Genomic DNA, 23,256 nt, shown 5'->3' on the forward strand with positions numbered 1-23,256 from the left:
CAGCTAATTAACTGTTCTAATTCAAGATTTCAGGCACGTCAAATCACGAAACACTAAATTTAGCTTCTCAAATCACAAACCCCGGGAACCTAACACCCACGAAAATCTAAAAAAAGTAGTTCCGAAAACCCAAACAGCTAATTAACTATTCTAATTCATGATTTCAGGCACGTAAAACCACAAAATACTAAAGTTAACTTCTCAAATAATAAACTTCAGGAAACAAACACCCACGAAAACCTATTAAACCTAGGTCTGAAAATCCCCAAACAGCCAATTAAATATTCTAATTCATGATTTCAGGCAAGTCAAACCATGAAATACTAAAGTTAACTTCTCAAATGATAAATCCCATGAACCTAACACCCACTAAAATATGAAAAAATAGTTCTGAAAACACAAACAGATAATTAACTAGTCTAATTCATGCTTTCAAGCACGTAAAACCATAAAATACTAAAGCTAACTTCTCAAATAATAAACTCCGGGAAACAAACATCCACGAAAACCTACAAAACCTAGGTCTGAAAATCCAAAAAAAGCCAATTAAATATTCTAATTCATGATTTCAGGCAAGTCAAACCATAAAATACTAAAGTTAATTTCTCAAATAATACATCCCAGGGGTCGAACATCCATGACAATATATGAAATTATGTCTGAAAACCCTAACAGCTAAATAACTTTTCCATTTCATGATTTCAGGAACTTAAAATCGTTAAATACTAAAGTTAATTGCTCAAATGATAAATCCCCAGGAATCAAACACTAACGACCACCTAAAAAACTAGGTCTGAAAACCCATCCAGTTAATTAACTATTCTAATTCATGATTTCAGGCACGTCAAACCATGAAATCCTAAAGTTAACTTCTCAAATAATAAACTCCAGGAAACAAACACCAACGAAAATCTAAAAAACCTAGGTCTTAAAACACTAAACATTTAATTAAATATTATAATTAATGATTTCAGGCACGTTAAACCATAACATACTAAAGTTAACTTCTCAAATAAGAAACCCCAGGAGTCAAACATCCACGAAAATCTAAAAAACCTATTTCTGAAAACCCTAAACAGCTAATTGAATTTTATAATTAATGATTTCAGTAAAGTAAAACCGAAAAATACTAATGTTAACTTATCAAATAATAAACCCCAGTAGTAAAATATACACTATAATCTAAAAAACCTAGGTCTGAAAATCCCCAAACAGCCAATTAAATATTTTAATTCATGATTTCAGGCACGTCAAATATGAAATACTAAAGTTAACTTCTCAAATAATAAATCCCAGGAATCTAACGCTCACAAAAATCTAAAAAACTAGGCCTGAAAACCCCAACAGCTAATTAACTATTCTAATTCATGATTTCAGGCACATAAAACCACAAAATACTAAATTTAATTTCTCAAATAATAAACCCCAGGAGTCAAACATACACGAAAACCTAAAAAACCTAGGTCTGAAAATCCCCAAACAGCCAATTAAATATTCTAATTCATGATTTCATGCAAGTCAAACTATGAAATACTAAATTTAACTTATCAAACAATAAATCCCAGTAAACTAACACCAACTAAAATCTAAAAAACTAGGTCTTTAAACCCAAACAGCTAATTAACTGTTCTAATTCATGATTTCATGCACGTAAAATCACAAAATACTAAAGTTAACTTCTCAAATAATAAACCCCTGGAACCAAACACCCACGAAAATCTAAAAAACGTAGGTCTGAAAACCCAACTTGGACTTGCAAACACCAACCCAGACATACACACAAAAAGAATCAGACATGTAAACAGAGAAAGACAGGCACTTTAGACATTCAAACCAACAAAGACAAATTCTTCGACTTGCAAACATCAGCCCAGGCCTTCCCCTTGAGGTAAATCCCATTTATTTTCGATTCTGAGTATTTTTGGTTTTCCCTCCAAAATTGACTCCCCCTCCCCCTCCCCTGCCCTCAGAAATGTGGGAACGAAGGGCCTCTGAGCCTTCCCTTTGAGGGAGATTCCCGTTTATTTTCGATTCTGATTATTTTTGGTTTTCCCTCCAAAATTGACCCTCTCCCTCTCCTGCCCCTCAGAAATGGAGGAACGAAGGACCTCTGAGCTTTTCCCATGAGACATATCCCGTTTATTTTCGATTCTGAGTATTTTTGGTTTTACCTCTGAAATTGAATCCCCCTCCCCTGCCCTCCGAAATGTGGGAACGTAGGGCCTCTGAGCCTTTCCCTTGAAGCAGAGTCCTGTTTATTTTAGATTCTGATTATTTTTGGTTTTCCTTCCTAAATTGTCCCACTCCCTCTCCTGCCCCTCAGAAATGGAGGAACGAAGGACCTCTGAGCTTTGCCCATGAGACAGATCCCGCTTATTTTCGATTCTGAGTATTTTTGGTTTTACCACTGAAATTGACTCCCCCTCCCCCTCCCCGGCCCGCAGAAATGTGGGAACGAAGGGCCTCTGAGCCTTACCCTTGATGCAGATCTCGTTTATTTTTGATTCTGAGTATTTTTGGTTTTCCCTACAAAATTGGCCTCCCCCCACCCCTGCCATCAGAAATGGGGGAACGTAGGGTCTCTGAGCCTTCCCCTTGAGGCAGATCCCGATTATTTTAGATTCTGATTATTTTTGGTTGTCATACTGAAATTGACTCCCCCTCCCCCTCCCCTGCCCTCAGAAATGGGGGAACGAAGGGAACGTTAAAGCCTATTTCAAATTGACAATACCTATCAAACATCACTTGCGTATTATACAGAACACATCGGAAAGGTAAAGTTAGGTCAAGTCAGAATGTCATTCTATCGTCGTTAGCCATTTTAAAATACTGAAGATGTTTAAAATTTATAACAAATTACCTGAGTTAACAACTCCTTCGGGGTTTACCTTAACTGCTAATCAGTTTAATCCTTTTTTTTCTCCCCCTTCATACAATCCAATCACTAATTAGAATCTTTCACACTCCTATTATTCAAAACATTAATTAATATCGTTCATAGTGTCCAATTTGCCAATCCCTTTTTGCAAAAATGTCAAATACTCACTCTCTTTGAAAAACTAAACCAGACTATATCCACCAAACCAGACTATACCCACCAAACCAGTCCTTGCTATAGCTTACATAGAATTACATATGCCATGTGAGGTAGTTCTGAATCTCTTTGAAAAGGTGTAGAGCTTCTATAGAATAACGTTGAAATTCCTATATGTCTCCGCAAATAATATGGTGATTGCTATATGTCTCTGCAAAGTATAACCTAGATTACTACTTAGGTTATGCCCTTGGGTCATATAACATTTTTATAGAGGGCTCAAAAACATCAAAAAGGGCTATAGAGGGCTTCAAAAAGGGATCATTCGAATGGAAAGTGAGAGGACTAGTGCCTTGTTTATTATTCGAAACTGATCAGAGGGCAAATGTCCTGTTTCACGCCTATCGTTTCCCCAAACACTTCCAATCAAAATTTTGATATAGCCATTTTTTAAGCCTATCAGAAAGCTCTAGAAATTATTTCTTTGAGGGTAACAAATTCCCCCAGCCCTCAGGGAAAGGGTTGCAAGATAGGCCCTGGGGTTATATAGGGTTTTTATAGAAAGTCTGGTAATATAAACTTCAAAGGAGGCTCATGGGATTGGTAATCAGACACTCTATTGCTCTTTTTAAGAGTCAAAGTGATCAGAGGGCAGCTATCCTCTCCCCCTACACACACGTCATATTGTCCCGAAATGCGTCTAATAGAAATTTTGAGATAGCCATTCTATTCAAAATAGTCTAAATATCATATAACAAGGCTTTAGGGGTTGAAACAAACCCCAGAGATTAGGGGCAAGGGTTGAAAGTTATGCCCAGGGGGTATTAAACGTTCTTATGAAAAGGATAGTTGTTTAAATTTAGAAGAGGCTCAGTCTTTTTCCCTGATAAAGACTATGTCAATATAAAACGAACAGAAATTAATCAAAAAAACTTTTTGCACAAAATAATTTTTTCAAAGAAAAAGTAAAGAACTCCATTAAACCAAAAATGAACAAAAAAAAAAGAATGACATAATCTACCAAGAATACAACTACCACAAATCAGTATCAATAAATAAATGAAACCCAAAACAAACATAAATTAAAATCAGTCAAAACGAGCAGAAACTAATCTGAGTAGGGTTTTAAACCCTATGCTTTCTAAAAGCCAGAATATAATTTGTACTTTACTGAAAAAAATTGTTTTAAATGTTTTCACTTTTATAACTTTAAGAAGTTAAAAATTAATTAATATTAAGGAATAAATATCAGCATATGTATATTAAACTGACAATGCACATTTTTTCAGTAAATTCATTTGAATTTTTTTTAGTAAAGTACAAATTATATTGTTCACTCAACGTTGCCAGTAAAATCAAACTTCTTGCTTTAAACTTTTTTATATGATTCTACTCCTCCTTTTCAGTTGTTGCCTCCATTCTTAATTTAGTAATGCGATGCTATGTATAATAAACTTTTTTATAAACGAACAACATATTTGGCCACATTCCTACATCAATCACTTCTTACCATTTTTTTGTCCCGTAATCTTTGCTTCGCTAATTCTATATTTTCTTGCCAGCCTACTAAAAGACATCGGCAGTCTATTTGTCTAATAAAGGCAACTTGGTGAAGGAAATTTTGTCAATTATTTTCTAGTGTTTTAAGATATTTTTTTAATTATTTTCCAATGTCCTAGGACATTTTGCAGATTATTTTCCAATGCCCTGGGAGATTTTTTTCAATTATTTTCTAGTGTCCTAGGACATTTTGTCACGTATTTTCCAGTATCCTAGGGCATTTTGTCAATTATTTTCCAATGTCCAAAGATATTTTGTCAATTATTGTCCAAATGCTAACGAAGTAGGTGACAAACAAACGCACAAAATATTGATAAATAATAAGTACAGAAATTTGTTAGTAGCAGATCAAAGTAGCTAATTGTTAGTAGTAAAATTAATAATCTCTCTGTTTCTTTCAAAACTGAACAAAAAGTTGAATATTTTAAGAAACAGAGTAAGAAACAGAGATTAATAATCTCTCTGTTTCTTTCAAAACTGAACAAAAAGTTGGATATTTTTTTAACTCAGGAAAAGATAAAACTGACCCTGTACTGGGTAGTTAGTGGTGTCTACAGAATCCCGTGTTCATGTGAAAAATTTTACATTGGTAGGACCCATCAACAACTCGGTGAACGTTTGCATCAACACAAAATTTCAATAAATAAGTCCCTGAGATTGGAAAATAAAAATAACTACTTTGATTCCGCCTTGGCCCCGCATATCTTTGAAAATCCTACACATCTGGTACTTTTTGAAGAGGCAACCTTATTATATACTGTAAATGGCCTACCACTATCTTTTAGAGAGGTAATTGAGATCAAAAAACATACAAACAGAAATTTGGCTATAAATAGAGACACCGGAGAAAATTTATTGAGCCCAATTTATAACAATTTAATATTAAAAGACTCAATAAATATTTTCGCCCAGTCTTATTTAAGAGAACCTATTTGCATATCTAATGAAAACCAAAATTGCAGAAAAGCTATGACTATTGCAAGGCAAAAAATTCTTGCTCAATCCTTTTGGGAAATCCTTTTTCATTGGTTTCTGCCTGGTTTTTATTCAGTGTCTGTCATATTTTTGTCGGGTAAGCCTTGAAAGGTTAGATTTTTTGTTATTTTTTTCTTTTTGTTTTCTTTTTTGTTTAGCACTGAGGACGACTTGACGGAGGTCCTTGTCGAAATATTTGCTTGTTTTACGTCTTCATGTTTTGCCACTGGCTGATAAAATCCTCGTTTTCTTACCTTTTTTTCATTATATTGTTCATTTATTAATTTCTTTCCTCTCTTAGTTTCATATGTCATGTATAGCCAGTGTGGTCTTGGAATCTATTTACATGATTTTCCATCAGTACTGCTACTAATCGAGTATTAAAAGAAAGGTAAATTTGTCTGCATATCTGTAAAGAGAGGGAGCGGTGGGGGGATCCCCCAAGATCAGTATTTGTCAAAAAAGTCCCACCATGAGAAAATGATGATCTATAATTGGCTATTTTTCCAAAATTACTTGGCATTTGGCTTTTTTGATTGTACGGCATCTAAATTTTCGTTTTATTAAATTATTTTTTCTTCTAGAGAAGGTCAACAGCAACTAACAATGATCCCAATACCCCAGTTGGTCGGGATAGAAGAACAGCAAGCTCTACCAAAAGCCTTACAGACTATAGCCATCTTCGTGCCAGAGCTGATGAATATATGAGAAATGTTATCGACACAATGCCAATATCGGAGTCCACGTGAGTTGCGCTATTGAGCTTTTTTAACGACTAGAACATTTCATATATTATATATAGTGCACTTGCTTACCCGTCAGGTGCCTCACCGACTTATTTATTTTATTTTAGGATTTGTTTTAGAAAATAAATCCTCGTTTACACCTATGACATGATAAAAGATTGATCTAACCATTGGACTCTCAACTGACTATTTATTTATTGAAAAAAAATATTAATTCCCCTTTTCATCACTCTTAATTACAAAAAAGTCTGAATGATTAATTGTATTTTTTCATTCAAAAAACACTTCTTTAATCTATTTTTATTTAAATGAATGTGCTTAGCTATCCAACATCTAGTCGGAACATTCAAAATTACCTGAGCGAAATAGCGGGTAATGAAGCCAGTGCGTTTGATGTTTCTATAAAGTTCCAAATTATTTCTAAAATGTCAAAATTTGTAGCTCCAAATATGTAGTACCATGAATAGATACATTCCCCGTGACAATAATTCCTAGATTTCTAGATTGTTGAACTAAAATTTAAACATATTGTTGTAAGATACAGTAAGCAAACAGCGGCTCTGGACAATACCAACCTAAAGCCTATAAAATGAGTTTTGACGATGGGAAATACATAAAAAAAATGGGTCTTTATGGCGATTTCTAATATATAAAGTTCATTAAAATTAATGTTACACGTCAAAACTATGAGCCTGAGAAACCTTACCAATTTTTTGAAAAAGAAGGGAAACACGCTGAAAAGGCCAATGATTTTGATGAAAATCACGGCGTCCAGCGTATTTCACCTAGAAAGTTACTCCCATGGGAAGTTCTTCCAGAATAATTCTCTTATCCTTCCCAGAAATTCCCTATAGAAAACTACCCCCGGAAAATTTCCCCGACAACTCCTTCTGAAAAATTGTCCCTAAATATAAAATTGAGCAGCCAAAAGAAAATTAAGACGAATAAAAAAATAAATAAAAGAGAGTATAATTGTACATCAGCTACTATGAAGGATAGCCAGCGGGTCATTGTATAGGTAGGGGGGATACCAGATGACCAAAAAAGGCTTCAATTCAGTGCCCAAACTATCTTTATCACCACGAACCTTCGGATAAATATAGAAAGAGGTATGGGGGAGTGATAGTAATTAATCTCTCATCTCTCTTCTTAAACACTAAGCCTGAATAAGGGTGCTACAGGGTGATACCTCCCTTTTTATTGCAGATAATGTAACAGAAAGAGCTTCATCAGGAAGTTTCTTAAGGAACGGGGGTGACAAATTCTACCGGAAGATTTATTTCCAGTGAATTTAAACGGAAATATTTATGTTTTCCTATTTATATACAACTCTCTGGACTTTTTCGCGGAAATTAGCCGGTCCCCGCTCGTGGATGCATATTTTCTTATAAAAATGGAGAAGAAATTTATTTTTCTTCTCCATTTTTATGGACAACTGGAAAGAGGTCATTCAGTCACAACTTAGAATTCATATAGCCCCTATTAAGGGTCAAAACGTATTGGAAGCCAGCTAACCATTGGCCAATACAATTTTTTTATGGTTTTTCCCTACTCGGCTCTCCTCCTTTTGGTTTCTCTATATATACTTTGTAGTCCCCGATTTCTTTGGGGGGGGGAGGGGGCATGAACCCTTCCCCTCCCCCCCCAGCGAGTGTCCATGTATATTTGTTTGTTTTTCATCTTCTTTTTTCGCGGTTAGCTGAATCGACTGAGTAATCCTGGATTACGAGGAAAGAACCTTTGAAATGGAAAGTTCTAGTACCCTTTTTAAATAAAAAACAATATTATGTATAACTGTACATTGAATATTAGGGAGGAGGCTTAGTGATTTTTGTTTGTGAAAGAAGGCGGCTCTGAAGCCCTGAAGGTATCACCCCGGTGTAAAAAAGTTTTCGTTCAAAGAATTTGAATTTTGAAATGAAGTTTGGTCAAGTAAATGAAAGTTTCTGGAATGAATCTAGGGCCCAAAAGATGCACTTTGTAAAGGGATATATTGATTCAAGTTACTAATTCACCTATGGCTGAGAAGACTTCTGGGGCTGAGATGATGACACCGAAGACAGGACCTATATCATACACGCACCTATGATATACACGCAAAGGAGAAGTTTTCCCAATTTTAAACGAGAAGTAATTTAGGTGGCAATGTCCAGTAATGAACTGAGTTAGTTTATAAGTTGGAGCATATTTTGAAGCTGAGACAAGATCATCTTTATTGGTGAAAAAGTGGCTATGCCATATACTAATATTATTTTCAAAATGACAGAACCATTTATTATAAAGAACATTTTTGAAATCAATAGTAATCTAGTAGGAAACTCATTATCTAAAAACTATACCAAGTAGCTCAGCGATACATTCATCTGTATAAAGACTATGTTGGAGAGAATTCTTCAAAAGAGGGAAAGTCGGCATCATTAAAGGAAGCCACAAGGATGGGCAAATCTTTTTGCAATACCTATTGACAGCAAATTCAATAGCTCTATATTGTAAAGGTAACGCGTCCGCTAAAGCTGTAATTACCTCAGTCGGTGTTGAATGAAAAGATTTAGAAATGAGGAACACGCTGAGCTGAATTAAGCAATCGTTGAACTTTTTTTCTGAGGGCCCCCAACCAAACAGAAGAAGCATATAAAATGGTACTTTCTACAACTAATATATACAACTTACGAAGAGCATATGGCTTCAGACCCCATGTTGTCTTTGCAGCGCATAATAATTTGGCCGAATAACGCTTAGTAGTACCAACTCTATCTAAAATATGCACATTCCACAATAGCTTTCTATCGAGAATAACCCTGAGATGTTTAACTTTATACTGGATTTCAATTTTAATTCCTCCAAAGAAAATATTTACATCAGATTTCTTGTTTTTATTCGTAAATAGAATAGCCTCCCTTTTAGATTGATCAAAAGTAGGTTTATTTTTATCAGCCTGTGATTTTAAATTAGTAAAATCATTTTTTGCAACTTTTTCGACCATACTTATACTTTTTACAATGACTTTAATACAAGCATCATCGGATTATGCTTGAATAGTTTATCATCATCATCATAGTTACAATCATCATCAACTTTAATACGCAAGGGATCATCGTTATTTATTAGCTGCAGGAAAGGTTATAGAATACCTCCTTGAGGGCAAGATTTTCTAGTTCACATTATACGTTATTACCGTAGGAAACAACACAATTCGATAAATAGCTATGAATTAATTTTAACCGGCCATTTGGACAGCCTTTATCACAAAATTTTTAGTTATACCTGGATGCCAAGCATTGTCAAAAGCCCCTTTTATGTCAAAAATAAAACTAAAGTAAACAAGTTTCTCTTCTTATTATTCTCGACTAAAGTTACTATATTATCAATTGCATATATTGTGATTTTACAGTTACAAAAAGAAAATTGCAGAGGAGAAACCCACTCACACTCACTACTCAAATTATTGAATTTATACATAATTACACGTTCGAAAATTTTACCTAAGCAGGGCAATAGACTAATAGGGCAATAAGACTTCGGGTTACCATCATTTTTCTTTCCTTTCTTAAGTATGACAACAGTATTAGCTTCTATCCATGCTTTTGGAAAATAAGAGAAGTTTAAACATGCATTAATAATATTTAAAAAGGTAGGAGAAAGTATATTAGAATTCTTTTGAATTACCAAGTTTAAAATATTATCAGGCCCAGGTGCTTTCATCGGTTTTGTAGATTTGTTTGATCATATGTAGTAGCATATATGTCATTAATTCAAGGCCGTATCCTGGGGGGGGTTACCCGGTTTGACCCCCCCCCCCCCCGAAATGTTTGCTTGACTCGTAAAAACGTACCAAAAATGGACACAAACAAAATTTGTATGCGTTTTTGAGGTTTTATATGTAACCCCCCCCTAAAAAAAATTAATACTCCCCCCCCCGAACAAAAATCCTGGATGTGCTTCTGCATTAATTACAAGCAATGATTTGCCAACGAAATGGTCTTCAACACCTTTACCTCTTCTGTCCGTAGAATGATTATCTAACCATAAAGGGGTTTTAGCGTTAAAATCTCCAACTATAACAAAACTAGTAAAATCTTTAACATTATCTAAAATACTAAGATAATCACAAACAGACAGAGCAGAGGGTGGGACGTAAATAGAGGAAATAAAAACTATTCTACTTTTAAGGTAAAGTGAACCATTTTGTTATTACAAGAAATATAAAAAAATAGATATTACAAGAATATTACAAGAAATATCATAACGGATATCAGAACTTAAACTCTTTTTAGCTAGTATTCCCGCGCTATAAAATCTCTAACTAAGGTAAAATTTAGAGAAAACTACATAATTAGGTGACAATGCATTAGGTGACATGCATGACATTTTCCCAAAATTGTTTACATACGGCTCTTGAAGTAATTAAATAAAAAAAACAAGTTTTTTAAACTGAAAGTAAGGAGCGACATTAAAAATTAAAACGAACAGAAATTATTCCGTATATGAAAGGGACTGTCCCCTCCTCAACGCCTCGCTCTTTACGCTAAAGTTTGACTCTGTCTCACAACTTTATTTTTTAAAACAATAAAACACTTTAGCGTAAAGATCGAGGCGTTGAGGAGGGAACAGTCCCTTTCATATACGGAATAATTTCTGTTCGTTTTAAGTTTTAATGTCACTCCTTACTTTCAGTTTAAAAAACTTGTTTTTTTTATTTAATTTCTGATCGTTTTTTAGTTAATGCAGCTTTTATTTTGGCTCGCCGTCATTGAATAAGTAAACAAAATTTGTATAAAAATTTTGCTTTTCTTTTGCTAAATGGCTTTCTCTAAATTTGGTTCTGACTTAATTTACAAATTAACTTACCTAACAAAATTCTATATTCGTATATTTTTCTTCTCGCAAAAAATGAAAAATTGTAGTTTTTTGCAGATATGAGATTGAAACCTATGTAATAGGGTTTTCTGATACGCTGAATCTGACAGTGTGATTTTAATTAAAATTCTTTCACTTGTAGGGGATGTTTCCCCCCTCTTTAAAAAATCGAGTAAATTTTCTCAGGCCTGTAGCCTTTGATGAGTAATACTAAACTTAATAAAATTTATATATTTAGATTCAGCATTATAAACCCATTCTTTTGATACATTTATTGACATCAAAATTCCGTTTTTAAAAGTTTCGATCACTATTGAGCCGTATCGCTTGTTTTTTTATTGTTTTTTTTTTATTACGTATATGTTATTACGTATATGAGGGGGTTCTCCCCGTAGTCAATACCTCGCTCTTTACGTTAAAATTTAACAAATAATTTTATTAACAAACCCCTGAATCACAAAGGCCGTTTAATTAGAATAGATAGCTCTTTTGAAAGCACTAAAAAAAACTGTAGCGTAAAGAGTGAGGTATTGACTTGGGGGAGAACCCCCTCACATACGTTATAATTTCTGTTCGTTTTAAGTTCTAATATTCCTTCTTACATTTCAGTTGAAAAAACTTGTTTTTTTTTATTTAATTTCTGATCGTTTTTTAAATAATGCTTGGAAATCCGGCGTCCCCTTCATAGAAATGTCCCTTACCCAAAAGAAACATCCTCCACGGACATATTCTCCAGAGTAACCCCGCCTCTTGCCCCCCCCCTCCAGAAAAAATCCTTCCTGAAAATGGTTGTATACTTCCCAATAACCAATAAATAATGCTGGCAAGTCCGGCGCCCCCTTCATGGCAATTTCCCTTCCCCCATGAAAACTTCCTTCATGAACAGATCCTCCAACATAACCCCCGACCCCCCCATCCCAACCACAAACCGAAAAAAAACCACCAGTAAAAATCGGTATAAATACCCAAAAACCAAACTAAATGTTAACAATTGGTAAAGTTAATAACTTTTAGCCCACCCTCAGGGAACTTCGGGGGATTAAGTCACCCTAAAAGTCATATTTATCATATTTTCGACCATGCTGAACAAAATGGCTATCTCAAAATTTTGATCGGGTGACTTTGGGAAAAAAAATAAGCGTGGGAGGGGGCCTGGTTGCCCTCCATTTTTTTTTGTCACTTAAAAAGGGCACAATAAATTTAAGTTTACATTCGAATGAGCCCTCCTATGATATTCTAGGACCACTTAGTCGATACGATCACCCCTGGAAAAAAAAACAAAAAAAAAACAAACAAATAAACACGTACCCGTGATCTTTCTTCTGGTAAAAAATGTAAAATTCCACATTTTTGTAGATAGGAGCTTGAAACCTCTACAGTAGGGTTCTTTGATACACTGAATATGATGGTGTGATTTTCATTAAGGTTCTATAACTTTTAGGAGGTCTTTCCCCCTTTTTTTGAAAATCAGTCAAATTTTCTCAGGCGCGTAACTTTTGATGGGTAGCACTAAACTTGATGAAAATTATACATTTGAAATCAGAATTGAAATCTTATTCTTTTGATATATCTATTGGTATCAAAAACCTTTTTCCGTTTTCTAGAGTTTCGGATACCATCGAGCCGGGTCGCTCCTTACTTATAGTTCGTTACCACGAACTGTTTGATACAACATCAGGCTCCAGATCATCTAAAGTTTTTTGAAGTTGAACCATAGCACTATATGAATGTTGCAGATATGAATGGTAGTTGAACATTTAACGTGTTCATACACTGCGTGTGGCTGGTACTTAATATTTACCTTAACACATGCGCGATAAGACGGTTTGCTGGTAAAAGGCTTCGTACAATTTGCATATGGATGGTCTTTTGTACTTCAAGAGCATTTTTCACTACCTCCACACTGTGATTTCGTATGGCAACTAGAGGTAATATTTGGAACACCATTCAGATGGATATAACCGGCCCAATAAAATAGCAAAAAGCCGCATTTTATACCACCTTGTGCAATAATCTCGTTATGAACTATCGGGCTCACTTCTATTATCAAATTACCGAAATCAGAATCAACATATTCTTTGGAATAAAATACTTTCAGGGTTTCTCCATCACTTACTAATCTGTAGATACTTGAATTAAAATCCAGAACGCTTGACCGACATTCATCATTTGAAAAGAATTTGAAATTTGTAACAAATCATCCTCGGATAGTGTTTTGTTCTATTTCTTTGGGTTTTAATTTAGAAAAGTTCACATTTTCGCTGAAAAAGGACATAGCACAGTAGGGATCTTGATTAGTGGAAATTTCTCGGATTATCTTTCCGTTTCTACCGTTCGAGATAATTTTAGCTGAAAATGTTTTGCTATCAATGGAAATTAAATTACTGATGTCACGACTGTGTGTCTCAGCTTTAAAGTGTTTTTTTTTTTATCCTTGTCTAATGGCTCTAAAGTCATGCAAAACTTTCCATGAGCCTTAAAAATGTCAAAATACGAACGTTTGTTAAGGCATTGAGTAAGGTTGAGGGCAGCACAGGGATGATCACAGCCATTTTCTCTTTTATCACTGAGATCTTTCAGTTGTCGTTCTAAACTCAAAATCTCTAAAAATCTATCATTTTCATTTTTCAATACACTTTTATGTTGTTCCTGTAGCCTCATATGTTCAGACTCGATAGATTTGAGAAGCTATAGGGCATTTTTCTTACCCCCGGGAATTTTATTAGCTCCGATTAAATCTTTCAAACTTTTAATCAAGCTGTAAAAGCACTGTTGGTTGGAGTCACTCAACCCAGTTTAATTTGCATCATCCATTGTATATCAGTTCAAATCCCTCTGACAAACTCCAAGACTTCGAGTAAATTAACTTCTGGCCTCTAATTTGAAATCTGAAGCACTGGTGGTATCTCATTTAATTGGCAACGCTGCCACCCAAAGGATTTAAAATTGTCAACGCTGTAATCTAGATGGCAATAATGAATAAATCAACTTTTGAGACTAGATACAGGAAAACAGGGAAGTTTTATCAGGGAACTGCCAACACTCCTCTGACAATAAGCAATCCACTATCTATTAAACTGGTAGATATGGAAAATTGTTCTTTAATTCCAAAAAATTACCGTTTAGCTGCTGGGCTGGGAAAATCAAACTAGATATATATTCAATGCCATATCTTTGCACCCGCCCCCTTTGCCAGTATACGATAATTTTCTTAGGTTCTCCAAAATCAGAATTATTATATTTCAGAAGGGGTAATCAGCTTCTGAAAATAGTAATCAATTTAGTTAAAATGCTATAAAATTAGGTTCAAAAGAAATCATTCTTAAATTAATATAAAGCTTTTTTTGTATAGAATTTTCTACAAACGTAATCTAAAAACATTTTTCGTTATAACTCTTATTTATAAATTGTTTTTCATTTGAGGAATTTTCAGAATCAGGCCTACATATTGACTGGTAATGTCTGAAACATATAGTCTAGATATAAAAGAAGTCGAAAAAAGGAGCAAAAATTTAGATTTTTGTCATAAATAATTAATAAATAACCTAATGTCATAAATAATGTCATAATGTCATAAATAATGTCGTAAATAAAATGTCATAAATAATGCCATAAATAACCTAAATAATTACGAAACATCAAGTTTTAGAGATAGAGACAGAAGCCGTATGGACTACGGTAAGGAGATAAATAAAGAATACAGAATAAAGAATAAATAAAGAATAATACAGAATAAAGAATAAAGAACACATAAATAAAGAATAACCAAAAACCCTGCAACGTAGCATTTAATATCATTTAAAAAAAAAAAATACTCATGGAATAATATTATTCTTGAAGTATCTCTATACAAAAATTAAATTTTGACATAGACCACAGGAATTAAGAGCCTTTTCTAAAGGATGCATACTTTACAAATATAACTAGTAGCACTAGCTCCTTATCTTGTATTAATTACAAATATTGTGGTTGCTTTTATGAAGGTGGTCGCTTATAAAATGGTGGCATGGTCGCTTTCATCTCAACAAGTTTTTAGTTCACTTAAAATCCCTATATTCAATCCATAATAAGGCAGTAAGAATTTGTGGGTTCCTTTGATCATCATCCCAGATTGATTCAAAATCTATCAGAAACTGAAGCTTCCTTTTTGTTCTTTGATATGCTTAACCTGGAACAAATAAAAATTTCAAGCAGCAATGTAGTATTAGACATTTAGTCTTCAACAAACTATTTCCATAATAAGGCTATTGCTGAAATTATTGTTTCTTGTACTCTTGCTCGGTCCAAGAATTTACCTTCATCAAACAGTTCGTGGTAACGAACTGTAAGTAAAGAGCGACCCGGCTCAATGGTAACCGAAACTCTAGAAAACGGAATTTTGATACCAAAAGATACATCAAAAGAATCAAATTTTAATGCTGATTTCAAATATATAAGTTTCATCAAGTTTAGTCCTACCCATCAAAAGTTACACGCCCGAGAAAATTTGGCTGATTTTTGAAAAAAGGGGAAACGACCCCCTAAAAGTTATAGAACCTTAATGAAAATCACACTATCATATTCAACGTATCAGAGAACCCTGCTGCAGAGGTTTCAAGCTCCTATCTACAAAAATGTGGAATTTTGAATTTTTTGCCAGAAGAAAGATCACGGATGCGTGTTTATTTGTTGTTTTTTTTTCCCAGGGGTGATCGTATCGACCCGGTGGTCCTAGAATATCATGGAAGGGCTCATTCTAACGAAAATAAAGTTCCTACATTCCTATTAAAGATACAAAAAAGCAACAGTCCGCTAAGCCCCCTCCAACGTTCATATCTTGCAGAAATCATCTAACCCAAATTTTGAGATAGCCAGTACGTTCTACGGGATTAAAAATATGATAACTACATCGCTTATAATGGATTAGTCCCCGAAGTCCCCAGGGGGAGGGCTTAAAGTTATGAACTTTACCCAATGTTAACATATAGTATTGGTTATTGGGAAGTATACATACGTTTTCAGTTGGGATTTTTCTGTTAGTGCGGGGGGGGGGGTATGTGGGAGGATCTTTCCATGAAGAAAGTTTTCATGGGGGAAGGGACATTGCTATGAAGGGGGGTGCCGGATTTCCCAGCATTATTTAAAAAAGATAAGAAATTATATATAAAAAAAAACAAATTTTTCAACTGAAAGTAAGGAGCAACATCAAAACTTAAAACGACAGAAAACATTACGTATATGATTAGGTTCACCCCCTAGTCAATACCTCGCTCTTTAAGCCAAAGATTTTTTAGTACTTTCATAAGAGCTATTTATTCTAATTAACGACATTTGTGATTAAGGGGTCATTTTTAAAGAAGTGGAATAAAATTCGAACTATAGCTTAAAGAGCAAGGTATTGACTAGGGGGCGAACCCTCTAACATACGTATTAAAAATATATGAATATAGAAGTTTATTCCGTAAGTTAATTCGTAAGTTACGTATATTTATTACTAATAAAAACGTTCGTAAATAAAATTAAACAAGTTTCGCGAAAGCCATTTAACCAAATAAAAATAAAATTAATTTTCAAATTTTCTTTTAATTATTCATGTACGGTGTGCCAAAATCAAAACTTGCATTAATTCAAAAACTTTCAAAAATTAAAAAAACAAGTTTTTTTTAACTGAAAGTAATGAGCGACATTAGAACTTAAAACGAACAGAAATTATTCCGTATATGAAAGGGGCTTTCCCCTCCTCAACGCCTCGCTCTTTACGCTAAAGTTTGACTTTCTCACAACTCTATTTTTTTAAACAATAAAAAACTTTAACGTAAAGAGCGAGGCGTTGAAGAGGGGACAGTCCCTTTCATGTACGGACTAATTTCTGTTCGTTTTAAGTTTTAACGTAGCTCCTTACTTTCAGTTAATTTTTTTTTTTTTTATTTAATCAGCTTAAAGGGCTAGATTTCCTCTCAAGTACCAGACACTCTATTTGCAAATGAATTTATTTTAGATTGAAGAATTCCAAAATCAATGAATCGTTAATGAAAACATGTGTTTTGAGTAAAAATCCTTGTCGAGATCAAGGGAATTACGAATGATAGATTTAGATTTAATCTTATACTCCACCAGTTTGGTCTTACTTCAACCCTCTGAAAGCTTGTAACATTTTAAGGAATATCGTCCCAGAATCTGCACAGCTGCCACTCGTTTGGTATGATTGTGTATCGTTTTGTTAGACAATTTTTTATTAATAATTAAGTTTTCCTCGGTTTTCCTTGGAGTTGATGTCTCCGGATTGGGTTTGCTGCAAATTTGAGTTGGTGAATGATGTAGCCTACTATTCCTCGGCTAGCTTGTGATTTATAGGATTGTTTAGGCTGGCGACGTGAATGCATTATGTTAAAATGATTATTGGATGTATTCATATCATTTTTGTTTCTCACCCATTTCTTAAAGGCCATAGAGCCTTGCGGGGAAGACTAAGTTGAAAGGTTTGTTGTAAATTTATTGATGAATAAATATACTCTGAACTCTTAAAATTTCGGATTGAATTATTATTGTACTTTCTTCTTTTCATTATTATAGGCTATACACTCTCTTTTTTTCTTGCCTTTCGCTTTTTTTTCTTTGTTTTTTTGTCTGATCATGCCTGTTTTACTTGGAATTATTTTTATAGTTTTATTATTATTACTGTTATTTTATTTATTACTATTATTTACTTATTGTATGAGTTTTATTTAAATAATAAATTTTGTAATTTATTTTTTATATATAGTTTTATTTATTATTATTATTGTATGGTCTATAGTTATTATTATTATATTATATTTAAATTTGAGAATTTTATTTGAGTTTTATTTGTTTGATTTCCGTAGGGGGAAGGAATTTTGGGACTTGTGTATTATGCGCCACTCTCTGAAGTTTACGCTGTGTAAAATTCGGGAACTCACCAGTTTTTTTTGTTAGTTTCTTCGTTACTTTAGAAATAAATTTGGGCTATAGATTTGCATATTAGGGGGGGGGTTAAAGTATAGCGGGTCTGCATACAAATGCGTTTGGTACAAGTATTCTGAATATTAGATAGACAGATAGAGAAATGTATTTTAAGCCAAATATACGGCCATGAACATGGTAAAATAACATAAATGAAAGGCACAAATAACATAAACTTTGATCAGTGATCATCATAAAACACTTAAATAAAACACTACATTAACCTAAAAATAGTACTTAACACTTGGAGAAAAACAATTAATTAAAACATTACATTTACTGTATACTGTGAATTTTTTTTCTTTTTAGTTAACAACATTTCCAGATACCTCGCTATTCTTCTGTAGTTTTTAGTGGCTAAATACCTCGAAAGAATTATTTTTTTACTTCAAACTGTCCAAATACTTTACACCCCTGGTAAGTACTCCCCCCCCCCCGGGAAAATATCCCAACCTGTGGAAAAGAAGGCTTTCCAAATTTGAGAATTTTTTTTTAGTTTTTTTTATTTCCAAGGGGAAAGGAGTTTTGGTACTTGTGTATTATGGGAAACTCACTCAAGTTAAAAACTCACTGTGTAAAACTCGAGAACAAACCATTTCAAACCATTTCGTTAGTTTTTTTCAGCTTAGCGCGAGACAAAACAAAGACACGTGACAGAATATATAGGAAATATATAAATTGAGCTACATATTTGCACATAAGGGGGGAGGGGAGTGGTAAAGTATTTGGACATTTTGAAGTCAGAAAATGATTCCTTTTAGGAATAGCCACTAAAAAATTGCAGAAGAATAGCTAGGTATCTCGAAATTTTGTTAACTAAAAAAAAAAATCCCAGTATAAAGTAAATGTAATGTTTCATTTAAGTGTTTTTTTCTGAGTGTTAGGTATTTTTTTCAATGACCGTTTTTCCAAGTATTAAGTAGCCTACTATTTTTAGGTTAATGTAGTGTTTCATTTAAGTGTTTTATGATGATCGCTGATCAAAGTTGTTGTTTATGCCTTTCATTTATGTTATTTTACTATGTTCATGGCCGAATATTTGGCTTTAAAATATACTTATCTATCTATCTATCTAATATACAAAATAACTGTACCAAAGACATTTGCATGCAGACTCGCTATACTTTACCCCCCACCCCTAATATGCAAATCTATAGCCTACATTTATTTTTAAAGCAGTGAAGAAACTGACGAAAAAACTGGTTTGTTCTCGAACTTTACACAATGTAAACTTGCGTGAGTGCCACATAATACACAAGTACTAAAATTCCTTCTCCCTACGGAAATAAAAAAAAAAACTCAAATAAAATTCTCAAATTTGAAAATCCTTATTTTCCACGGGGGGAAGGGGTACTTTCTGGGGGGTATTTTCCGCGGGGGGGGGGGGTATTTTCCGGGTGTGGTGGTAATCTTCGGGGGGTTAAACGCCTAGAACTTATATTTCTCCAGTGCATAACTTACAACCCTTGCCCTGAGGGCTCTGGGGGGTTGTCATCCTTAAAGACATAATTTGTGGACCTTTCAATTACGTTGAATAAAATGGTTTTATAAATATTGGGATTAAATGGGTTTGAGGAGATGGTGGGTGTAGGAGGGGGGTTAGTTGCCCTCCAGTGACTTTCGACTATTAAAAAGGGCACTAGCCCTTTCAATTTCCAATCGAATTAGCTCTTTTTGATGTTTCTAAGACAACAAATTTCCAACTCAAAATTTGCATCAGATGCATTTCGGAAAATAGAAGGTGTAGGGGGAGGGTATCCACCCTCCGATCAATCTGAATCTTAAAGAGGGCACTAGAAATTTTGCTTACCAACCCAATGAACCCCCCTCCGAATTTTACGATCACCCTAGTAGAGGAGGGGGTACCAGCACAAACAGGACCACGTGGTTTATGGTTTTGTCAGTGTGAATGTAAAAAAAGGAATTTTATAACATGGAAAAACATTAATTTTGTAAAATTTATGGTTGTTTTCATTGATTGATATTTGTGTTGTTCGATTTATTTTATTTTTTTCTCGGATGTCAACAGCAATTTATGGATGTTTTATGGATTTTGTCAGTGAGAATTTGAAAAACAGGAATTTTCTCACATTTATGTCATGTTTTCATGGTTTTTGTCAGTGAGAATTTGAAAAAACAGGAACTTTCTCACTTGGAAAACCATAAACCACGTGGTGCTGTCACGAGTCAGAACACCTGTGCTGTCGACCTCAATTCACCTATCGTGAATCAATAATTCCCCTTAGAAACAACAAATTAATTTTCCCTTTCTTGACAGATCAATCAATCACTGACATCATCTGTCAGACTTTAAAAATTGCCGAATAGAAACATTTCTCCAGGAATAGATCCAAAATCATTAATGTCTTTGCCTCGGGAACAGTTCTACTGGTCGAACTCCAAAGGATATTAATAACCAAAGGCCCTGGAAACAATTAGGCACGACACATCTTAGCGATGAATTGTTTTAGCGTGCGAGAAGGTTTCATATTAATTTGAAATGCATTAGCACAGAGATGCCAATAACAAAGGAACACGCTGAATTTGCGTTTAGGGATTATTTGGGCGAAAGCGTTTTAGACAGGTTATGGAACTATTTCGGCGAAACAGATAGAGACATTTTAAAAGGTGATTTTGAAGAGATTTTGGAAGAGAATTTGAGTGTGGTCGTTATAATACACAAGTTTCAATTGAACAGTGTTGTGAGGTCCTCTACCCCAACCCCAAAGGTTCCGATCCCCCTACCCCCCCCCCGAAGTACGCCCCCCGGCCGAACTGTTTATCTGGGCTTCAAATGTACCCCCCCCCCGGGTCCCCCAAGACCCGCCAACCGTTCCCCAAGGGTCCCCCAGGCCCCCAAAGGACCCCAGCCCCAAAAAAGACCAAACCCGAGCCCCCCACAGGCCCTCACCGGGCCCCACAGCTCCACCCGTCCCCCAAACGCCCTCCCCCGAGCCCCCACGGCCCACCCCGGGCGCCAAGGGCACACACACCGTCCCCGAGTGCACTCCCCCAACCCCGATCGTCGCCGCCAGCCCGCCACGGTCCCACCCGCACCCAACGGAGCCAGTGGTGCCACAAATGGCCTCCCCGTGTCCCCCAAGGTCGACCTGGCACCCCCCGGGACCCTCCGACCCCCAAAGCGACCACCCGACCCCCAAAGGTCCTCCACCGGTCCTCACGCGTCTCCCCGACCCCCCACCGACCCCCTGGGCCCCACAGGTCCAACGCGGTGTGCAAGGGCTCCCCGGACCCCCCAAGGACCTCCCTATGCTCCAAAGGCTCTCCCTGTGCCCCCCAAGGCCCTCCTCCGGTCCCCCACACCCCATCGAGCTCCCAAAGGACCGACGGGGACCCCAATGCGCACCTCCGCTCCCCCACGGCCCATCCGTACCCCCAAAGGACATCCCGGGGCCCCAAAGGCCCTCCCTGGGCCCCAAGGGTCCTCCTCCGGTCCCCCACGGCCCCTCGTGCTCTCAACGGACCACTGGGGTCCCAAATGTCCTCCACCGCTCCCCAAAGGACCCTCCTGACCCCCACAGGACCTCCCTGAGCCCCAACGGCCCTCCATGTGCCCCAAAGGTCCTCCACCGGTCCCCAAAGGCCCATCGAGCTCCCAACGGACCAACGGGGTCCCAAAGGCCCTCCACCGCTCCCCACCTGTCCCACCGCACTCCCAAAGGACCACCGACACACAAGGACCCCACAGATCCTCAAACGCTCTCCCCGAGCACCCGTCTTTCGTGGATGTGTATTGTCTGAAACCTATGATTTGGGATGTCTAGTTTGCTACTTCAGGCTTTTCTGAGCTAAGGTTTCCTAGTATGTACTAGGTGAATGCTGTCTGAAAAAAATAGTTTGGGATGAGTAGTTTGCTTTTTAAGGATTTTATGAGCTATGTTTCTTAGCCATTCGTTTGTGTGTGTTGAGTGAAACTGATGATTTTGGATATGTATTTTGCTATATTTGACTTTTCTGAGTTGGTTTTCTTAGTCTTTCATAGGTGTGTGGTGGCTGAAACCAATGATTTGGAATGTGTAGTTAGATATTTTAGACTTTTCTGAGCTGGATTTCTTAGCATTTCGTAGGTATTAGTTGTCAGAAAATTATGATTTGGGATATATATTTTGCTATTTCAGACTTTTCTGAGCTAAGGTTTTCTAGTATTTCGTAGGTGAATGTTGTCTGAAACCAATAGTTTGGGATGAATAGTTTGCTATTTTTGACTTTTCTGAGCTTGGTTTCTTAGTCTTTATTTGGTTTGTGTTGACTGAAACCGATGATTTGGGGTATTTAGTTTGCTATTTCAGTCTTTTTTTGAGTTGGATTTCTTAGTCTTTCATAGGTGTGTAGTGTATGAAACCAATGATTTGGGGTGGGTGAATTTCTACTTTTGACTTTTCTGAGCTGGATTTCTTAGACTTTCATAGGTGTTTGTTGTCTGAAACATATAGTTTGAGATGACTAATTTGCTATTTTTGTCTTTTCTGAGCTAGGTTTCTTAGCCGTTCATAGGTGTATGTTGTCTGAAACCGAGGATTTGGGATATGTAATTTTCTATTTCAAACATTTCTGATAAGGATTTCTGAGTATTTCATAGTTGTGTGATGTCTGAAAAATAGGAGTTGGGGTATGTGGGTTGCTATTTTTTTGACTTTTCTGAGAAGGATTTCTTAGCCATTCTTAGGTGTGTGTTGACTGAAACCTATGATTTGGGATGGTTAATTTGCTATTTTTGACTTTTCTGAGCTAGATTTCTTAGCCTATCATAGGTGTGTCCTTTCAGAAAATTATGATTTGGGAGGTGTAGTTTGCTTTTTTGACTTTTCAGAGCTAGGATTCTTAGTCACTCATAGGTGTTTGTTGTCTGAAACTTCGAGTTTGGGAATGAGTAGTTGGCTATTTCAGACTTTTCTGAGCTAAGGTTTCTTAGTATTTCGGAGGTGAATGCTGTCTGAAACTTATGATTTGGGATATGTAAATTATTATTTCGGGCTTTTCTGAGTTGGATTTCTTAGTCGTTCATAGGTGTGTAGTGTCTGAAACCTATGATTAGAGATGTGTAGTTTGCTATTTTAGACTTTTCTCAGTTAGGTTTCTTAGACTATCATAGGTATGTGTTGT

At 35.7% G+C, this 23,256-nt stretch overlaps 2 protein-coding genes across 2 annotated transcripts in view; one reads left to right on the plus strand and one right to left on the minus strand.

The window, feature by feature from the left end:
• Positions 1–9,764, plus strand: part of LOC148945666 (uncharacterized) — a 55,862-nt gene extending 46,098 nt beyond the window's left edge. The window contains exons 5-6 of the mRNA XM_089098235.1: positions 6,154–6,314; positions 9,707–9,764. Coding sequence (XP_088954361.1) covers positions 6,154–6,314; positions 9,707–9,764 — 219 coding nt within the window. The remainder of the gene's footprint in view (positions 1–6,153; positions 6,315–9,706) is intronic.
• Positions 9,765–17,393: 7,629 nt separating this feature from the next.
• Positions 17,394–23,256, minus strand: part of LOC148945667 (adenylate cyclase type 7-like) — a 108,127-nt gene continuing 102,264 nt past the window's right edge. Inside the window, exon 4 of the mRNA XM_089098171.1 lies at positions 17,394–17,618. Coding sequence (XP_088954297.1) covers positions 17,394–17,618 — 225 coding nt within the window. The remainder of the gene's footprint in view (positions 17,619–23,256) is intronic.

Source organism: Artemia sp. Qi Xiang Cuo, chromosome 12 (assembly GCF_049724085.1).
Source record: "Artemia sp. Qi Xiang Cuo chromosome 12, ASM4972408v1, whole genome shotgun sequence".
NCBI lineage: Eukaryota > Metazoa > Arthropoda > Branchiopoda > Anostraca > Artemiidae > Artemia > Artemia sp. Qi Xiang Cuo.